The sequence below is a fragment of the Orycteropus afer genome, unplaced genomic scaffold (assembly GCF_000298275.1).
Source record: "Orycteropus afer afer isolate SDZICR_OR568_19922 unplaced genomic scaffold, OryAfe1.0 scaffold00148, whole genome shotgun sequence".
In the NCBI taxonomy this organism is placed as follows: Eukaryota; Metazoa; Chordata; class Mammalia; order Tubulidentata; family Orycteropodidae; genus Orycteropus; species Orycteropus afer.
Genome location: NW_006921735.1, coordinates 2,015,529 through 2,024,256, shown reverse-complemented (window position 1 = coordinate 2,024,256; position 8,728 = coordinate 2,015,529). Strand labels below are relative to the sequence as shown.

The window sequence follows — 8,728 nt, the reverse complement described above, 5'->3', positions numbered from 1 at the left end:
TAAATTATCTTTATATTGAAAATACTGAAAGCCATTTATTTAGGACATGAGGTTATTTAATATCTAATCCTTGTCTACATATCTGGTCGTATTTCTGCCAATACTGCACTTACTCTTTATGCATTATTTTAGCTCTTCCACGTTCTTCATGTTGTTCACTGTCTCATCTCCATGGTCTTTCTTTCAACCAGAAATGCTTTTATTTTTACCAGTCCCATACTGTTTCACATCTAGTATACTACTTAGAACTCTTAGGCGCACGTAACAGCCACCAAATTGAATCAACTAGCCCCAAAACAAAAATGCAAGACAATGGGTTGTCACAAGGATAAAGGAAAGTCTCATGAAACCCAAGGGTAAAAATAAAGTTTTGACTCAGAAAGAGACTATGTGCTGTGTTTTGGTTATTTCTAACAGCAATTTAGCATCACTTCAAATAGTTTTGTAGGCTGAAAGGACTCCACTGAATGGTTCTTTCCTGTTGCTTCTCATGTGATTGTACTCACTCGTTGGCTGAAAGATCAACTTGACAATACATCCAGGATAGCTCACTAACATGACTACATGACTATCAGTTCATACTGGCTGTCAGCTGAAAATGCACCTGAGAGGGTTTACTAAAGCAACATGACCTATGGCTTTTCCATATGGCCAAACCTTCTCAGAACACGGTGAATTAGTTTCAAAAGGGAGCATCCTAAGAGTGTGCTCCAAAGTGGCAGAAGTGGAAGCTGTCAGACCAGGAAACGTTGTTTTTTCCCCCTATAATTCACAGATTATCCCTTTTACTGTATTCCATTAATTAATGCAATTAAAGGGCCTGTATACCTTCAAAGAAGTGAACAAACCATTTCTACTTTTGGATGTGGGAAAGGTAAGGGGAATGTGGAATGGGAGCTATTTTTGCAGACCTCTTTGGAAAATACTATTTCAAGCTCTGATTGATCACCATCAATATTTATCTTTCTGCCCATCCTTCCCATCTCTTTATTTCTTCTCTCTCTGCACCTGGACACTTGTTTCTCCTCAATCAACACTGAAAACTAGGGACTTCATAAGCACAGATTCTAGCATATATGATACAGTTCCAAGTACTCACAGACTTTGACCAGTCTTGCTCTGTTGTTGTTGTTGTTATGTGCCATCAAGTAGGACCCGACTCATAGAGACCCCTCCTTGGGTTTCCAAGGCAGTATCACTATGGAAGTAGATTGCCCCATCTTCCTTCCAAGTAGTGGCTGATGGGTTTGAACCGCCAGCCTTCTGGTTAGCAGTCAAGTGCCTTAGGCACTACGCTAACGGAGTCTTGCTCCAGCCAGTGTTAAATTTCTGAGAGAGAATTTGGTAGTTTTATCTTGGTAGTATAGTGCCTAAGGCACTTGACTGCTAACCAGAAGGCTTGCGGTTCAAGCCCACCAGCCACTCCTCGGAAGGAAGGTTGGGAAATCTACTTTCATAGTGATATTGCCTCGGAAATCCAAAGAGGGGTTGCTATGAGTCGGGTCCAACTCCACGGCACATAACAACAACAACAACAATCTTGGAACAAAGAGCACTGGTGATTCAGTGGTTAAAGTGATCATCTACTAACCAAGAGATTATCAGTTAGAACCACTAGCCATTCCACAGGAGAAAGATATGACCCCTTGCTTCCATAAAGATCATTCTTGGTTGCTGTTAGATGCCCTCGAGTTAGTTCCAACTCATAGTGACTCTATCTATAAGAGAACAACACACCACCTGCTCCTGTGCCATCCTCACAATCACTGTATATTTGAGTCCATTGTGGCAGCCACTGTGTCAATACATCCCATTGAGGCTCTTCCTCTTTTTCACTGACACTGTATTTTACCTAGCATGATGTCCTCTCCAGGGAGTGGTCCCTGGTGATAACATGCCCAAAGTGTGTGAAATGAAGTCTTGCCATCCTCACTTCTAAGGGGCATTTTGGCTGTACTTCTTTCAAGGCAGATTTGTATGTTCTTCTGGCAGTTCATGGTCTGTTCAATATTCTTTGCCAACACCATAACTCAAAGGCACCCATTTTTCTTGGCTTTCCTTATTCATTGTCCAGCTTCTGCATAAATATGAAGTGATTACAGCCTTGGAAACCCTATGGCACATTTCTACTCTGGTATAGGGTTGCTGTGAGTCAGAATTGACTCAGTGAAAAGGGGTTAACAGGCATCATGGCACAAGCATTGTCCAAGTTCTAACCATCCATGATTTGGAAGGGTCAGGGTAATGTGGCAGAGACAGGTGAGCATTTCTCTACTGATAGGTTGTGTGTCTTGTGATGGTCCAAAAAACTCTGGTATACCAAGCAATGCTAACTCATTTTTCAGGGCCTTACTTTAAGATCAGTCTTCTGGGACATCTATTAACTCTTCTGTATGTGTCACTCCACTCTACATACCCCATTAAGCACTATAGACACATTAGCATCTCCTGCTCTGTAAACAATGTTAATATGAATTTGCAGGGATTCCTAAACCCTAAATTCTGTAGTTCCTGGATTTAGTATCTGTCACTATTTCTCACACAAAGTATAATGTAAAAAATAGTATGCATTCACATGAGTCTTTGCTCTTGTTTATTTAAAGCCAGAATTCTAATTACTCAAGTAATTTGGAATTAATTTGCCTTTATAATTGTTATAATCATTATGTTAAGGGGAGAACACTAAGGTTTATCTGTGAATTCATAACCTTGCATTCTAAATAACTCCTTCTACCACCTAACCCATTTTCTTGGGATAATTTTAATCATTCTGTTCTCTGCTGTAGTTATTTATAGTAACTGTTAAGAAAAATTGATTTTATTTTCTAATAATGTGTACCAAAATTCAAATCAATTGATGTTAGTTTTGTTACACGATATTTGTTGACACATTGACTTCAACAAAGGGCCCAAGCAAAGCAAAGACTGTGAGGATGGTGCAAGACTGGGCAACATTTCCTTTTTTTGTACCCAACTGCCTATTAGAACCAACTCAATCACACATAACAATAACAACAATATGCATTATACAAATTACTTTGCTTGAGAATATTTATGAGTACTATGGTTAAAATTAATTACTCATTTAAGATAATCTGCCAATGACTGACTTTTAAGTCAGAATAATTTGACCACTAGCCAGCCACTCCTCAGAAAGAAGGTTGGGCAATCTACTTCCTTAGTGATACTGCCTTGGAAACCCAAGGAGGGGTCGCTATGAGTCGGGTCTGACTCCACGGCACATAACAACAACAACAGGCTGATCTTAGTGGATCTGATGGGAAGAAATTAGTGAATTTATTATTTTGGTCTCTACACACTGCAGTATTTGACCCATCCATATGATTAAGTCAGACATTCATATGTCAAAGGCTGACATATTTTTGCATAGAACTTGATCACCAATGTCCTTACTCAATATTGAAAATATGTAATCATTTAATAATTATTTAAAGGTCAAAATTAATTTCTATAGATAGTAATAAAGTCTTTTTTACTAGTTAAGCAATGCCACTTGAAGGATTTAACTTTTGCTCTCTAGACCCATATTTTTTTCTGAAATTTAGTAGGTAAGCAATGTCAGGGCATTTAACTTTCCTTCCCGAGACTCAATAGTTTTGGGTTTGTTTTTTATTTCCCCTGAGATTTATGTGGAACATGGTACAGAATGTCTTAGTAAAAGATCAGTATTAAGGAATAAGATCCACATGCAACTTTCTATTATGTATCATCTTTGCCACATTTAGCATATTTATAAAGATTAATATCCTCTCTTTGGTCATATGTATGCATAAATTCAAAAAGAAAAGAAAGTTACAATGTAGAAATTTTTCTCGAAATACTAGATATAATTGAATATGTCTCATGGAAAAAGATGTCTGAAATGACTGTTTATCGCCATTGATTCAAAATGATCACTTCTTTGTCATAATAATCTTCATAAGAAAGAAATAATTCATATCAATTTTGATAAGTGTAAATTACTGTAATTTTATTTATTAAGTGTAAATTACTGCCATTGTAAGGAATAGTTTAAGAGTGTTTCCAAATTTTCATCTTTTGTGGAAAATAAGTGAGTTGTTCTTTGCAATAAGTTACAGTGCATGCTGAATAATAATGCTGTCTTCCTAACAGAAAATCCAGTCAGATTTGACAAGTCATGAGATCAGTTTAGAAGAAATGAAGAAACATAACCAGGGAAAGGAGACTGCCCAAAGAGTCTTATCCCAAATTGATGTTGCACAGGTATATGTTACTGAATCAACCAAGGAACTTTTCCTTGAACAGTGAAATATAGTATGCAGCAACTTAATCATTAGCAAAATTGGGATTGAGGGCATTCTTTAAAATCTATAATTATATGTAATCAATATAGATTTCTTTATGTGTTGTATATCTTAAGGATTAAATAGGTTAATAAATGATCTTTCATTTTGTATCACATTAAGAAAAATTACTAAATTCTTCTTCCAAATGCACGTATTCTTTGTGCTGAACAAATAGGAAAAAAAAAAGATTGGTAAAAAAAATTATCCATGTGTATCTTCAGGAAGAAAGTAAATCTAGTAACAAATATAAGGCTTGTTACTGTTTGGAAGGCAAAATTAAATCAGTGCTTTCTTTACATTGCCTTACAGAAAAAATTACAAGATGTTTCCATGAAGTTTCGATTATTCCAGAAACCAGCCAATTTTGAGCAGCGTCTAAAGGAAAGTAAGATGATATTAGATGAAGTGAAGATGCATTTGCCAGCTTTGGAAACAAAGAGTGTGGAACAGGAAGTAGTACAGTCACAGTTGAACCACTGTGTGGTATGTATTTCTGGTGGTAAATATTCAAGTACCCCTTAATTTTCTTAATTAAAAAAAAAAAAGTTTATCCCCTTTTTCTAACTTTATTATGGTAAAATACATATGACAAAAATCTGCCATATTAAAGTGTATAATTCAGTGGCATTAAATTCACTATGTTGTACCAAAAAGAATTGGTTGACATTCAATCTTTTCAGGAAGTAGCATATGATCAAGAATCAATGATGTTGAAGGAAGAAGTCCAAAATGTGCTGAAGGCAATGGCAAAAAAGAAGGGTCCAGGAATTGATGGAGTACCAATCGCGATGTTTCAACAGACAGAATCAGTGCTGGAAATGCTCGCTTTTCTGTGCCAAGAAATTTGAAAAACAGCTACCTGGTCAATCCACTGGAAGAGGTCCAAATATGTGCCTATTTCAAAGAAATGTGATCCAATGGAATGCAGGAATTATCAAACAAAATCATTCATTTCACACACAAATAAAACTTTCCTGAAGATAATTCTAAAACAGTTGCAGTAATACATTGATAAGGAACTGCCAAAAATTCAAGCTGGGTTCACAAGAGGATTTAGAACGAAGGACATAATTGCTGATGTTGTATGGATCTTGACTGAAAGCAGACAATATCAGAAAGTTGTTTATCTGTGTTTTATTGACTATAAGAAGACACTCAACTATGTGAATCATAATAAATTATGGATAACATTGCAAAGAATGGAAATTACAGAACACTAAATTGTGCTCATGAAGAACCTGTACATAAACAAAGAGGCTATTGTTTGAACAGAACAAGGGGATACAGTGTCATTAAAAATCAGGAAAAGTGTGCATCTAGGTTTTATCTTTTCACCATACTTATTCAATCTGTGTAGTTAGCAAATGATCCAACAAGCTAGACTATATGAAGAAGAATGTGGCATCTGGATTGGAGGAAGACTCATTAACAACCTGTGATCTGAAGATCATGCGACCTTGCTTGCTGAAAGCGAGGATGACTTGAAACATGTATGGATGAAGATCAAAGACTATAGGCTGCAGTCTGGATTATATGTCAATATAAAGAAAACAAAAGTCCTCAGAACCAGACCAATAATTAACTTCATGATAAATTGAGAAAAAATGATGTTATCAAGGATTTCGTTTTATTTGGATTCAGAATCAATGTTCATGGAAGCAGTAGTCAAGATATCAAATGATATATTTCAGTGGGCAAATCTGCTGCAAAAGACCTCCTTAAAATGTTAAAAGCAAAGATACTAGGTCCCAAGCCATGATGTTTTCAATCACATCATCTACATGCACAAGCTAGACAATGAATAAAAAAGACCAAGATGAATTGATGCCTTTGAATTATGGTGTTAATGAAGAATATTAAATATACCATGTACTAACAGAAGAAGGAACAAATCTGTCTTGGAAGAAGTACAGGCAGAATGCTCCTTATAAGTAAGGATGGCGAGACTTCATCTCACATACTTTGGACATGTTACCATGAGGGACCAATCCCTTTAAAAGAGGAAGATCCTCAATGACATGATTGACACAGTGGCTGCAACAGTGGTCTCAAGCCTATCAACAATCGTGAGAATGCCACAGGACCAGGCAGGGTTTTGTTTTGTACATAGGATTGCTATCAGTCAGAATCAACTGATAATTCGTATGTCACTTTTAACATGGAAATCCAGAAAGGAAATATATTAATCTGGAAACAGAAATAAAAAAAAATCATAATTGCAATAATAATAATCATTCAAAAAATATTGAGTGCCAAGTAAGCAAAGTGATACACAAATCATCTCTAATTCTCAAGACTACTGATTACCTGAGAAAATTTAAGGACAAACAGCTGTTGGAGGGCAAAAGCTAAATTATGACCAGGACCTCTATTCCAAATCCCAGTATTTTTCCATTAAACATCAGTACTTGATATAGATTGAAAAGGCACCAGACCACAAAGACAGAATAAAAAGACATGGAAAGATACCACTAGCCCTTAGAATAAATCTTCATTGGACTGTTTAATATTGAACAGTGTCCTATGTTGCTATCATTGGACATCAAGTCAGGTGACTCATGACAGCATAAAGTTGAGTCATGAGGGCATATACTACAGTAATACAGTAATTTTAACTCTGTGTTTACTGTAGACCATCATAATAGAAATTCACAGCAGGTTAAACTGCTGAATGTTACTAATCATTAAATGGGGGGAAGAGTTTATGTGTTTAGTAATTTGTGTTTTACATATTTTTTTCTGCACCTACTGTATAGCATAAATGAAAAAGAGACACCCTTAGAAGGATTTGTGTCACATCATTGAGAATGGGATAGAATTTTCTATTTAACCAAATTTAAATATATATAATATTTCCTCAGGAAACATGATTACATATTTCTTTTTATTTTAAACAATTGTTCATAAGCCACACTGAATTTTAGAGGTCTCATTACTATAAATTATTTCTCCCCTCAAAAAGTAAATTTTGGATATAATTACATATGATGTTAGGGTGATATTCAGTGAGTAAGGCAGGAATATATGGGAACATTTGTCCTCTTAAATTTTGCAAAGAGAATTGAAAATGAAAGGACCAATAGACATTATCATCATGACTAAATCTATTTGCAAGGGGAGAGCTCTATATTCTCTTCTAGGAACATATTTTTAATGGTACCTCATCAAGCCTGTCTGCAAGTGAATATGAGCTGAGAGCCGCCTGTCCTGTGCATCAGGATAGCGGAAGCTGGTCAAGGTACTTGCTCAATTTGTTTCTGGTTCTGGCTTAGATGTCAGGACCAATGCAAGGATTCTTTCCATAAGGAAATGTATTTGTTCTATTAAAAGAAAAAATCCTTTAAACATGGATACAAATACAAGAAGTATTTCCCCACTTTGATTATAAATATTTTTCTTTACTTACTGAATGACATGATGTTTGGGTAATAATGCCTGAATGATTATTCATATTTAAGGAGATTTTTTTTTTCAGTTTAAATAGTAAATCATTTGGAAGTATTTGACTTCAAAATTCACTTAGTTGACTCTCAACATGACAATTAAAGATGTGGATGTTTCTAAATACACAGGTATTATTAAAACTTCTAAAATCAAACAAACAAACTCACTGCCGTCATGTCAGATCTGACCCATAGCAACCCCTCCTTGAGTTTCCAAGGTGGTATCACTATGGAAATAGATTGCCCAATCTTCTTTCCAAGGAGTGGCTGGTGGGTTTGAACCACCAGGCTTCTTCTTAGCAGTCAAATGCCTTGGGCATTACGACACCAATTTCTAAGACAGGAAAAAAAATGACATAAAAAATAAGTCATCTAGAATGCTCATACAGAATTCACAGTTATCAATAATGGAGTGTTAATATCAGATATCATTGAAGAGTGGCTTAAGATGGTCTTCATTAGTAGTCTTAATTAATCAGATGATTGCTCAGCCCTTACACAATGTTTTGTTTTAGACAGTGATTTGAAAGTAAAAAGAGAAAAGAAACCAAATTTTTGTTCTAATTCTAAAATTGCAACTACCTATTAGTATGTTTATTCTTGATAATGATAAGAAGTTGTTCAGACTTAGTACTGAACATATTAAATCAACAACACATAATGTAAACTATTATATACATATGGATGTACATATATACACATATACATGCATACAAAAGCACATAATATTCAGGAAAAAAACTACAAAGCAGTCTTAAGATGTGTATCATTAGACTTTATGATGTCAAAATAGTTTTATGGAAAAAAAATATATTTATTTGTAGTTCTCCATTAAAAAATAAGGCACTTGGCTGCTAACCAAAAGGCTGGCAGTTCAAACCCACCAGCCACTCCTTGGAAGGAAGATGGGGCAATCTACTTCCTTAGTGATACTGCCTCGGAAACCCAAGGAGGGGT

At 35.5% G+C, this 8,728-nt stretch overlaps 1 protein-coding gene across 1 annotated transcript in view; it reads left to right on the top strand.

The window, feature by feature from the left end:
• LOC103201376 (dystrophin-like) overlaps positions 1 to 8,728 on the top strand; it is a 2,052,823-nt gene that overhangs the window by 330,956 nt on the left and 1,713,139 nt on the right. Inside the window, exons 20-21 of the mRNA XM_042781676.1 lie at positions 4,135 to 4,245; positions 4,638 to 4,811. Coding sequence (XP_042637610.1) covers positions 4,135 to 4,245; positions 4,638 to 4,811 — 285 coding nt within the window. The remainder of the gene's footprint in view (positions 1 to 4,134; positions 4,246 to 4,637; positions 4,812 to 8,728) is intronic.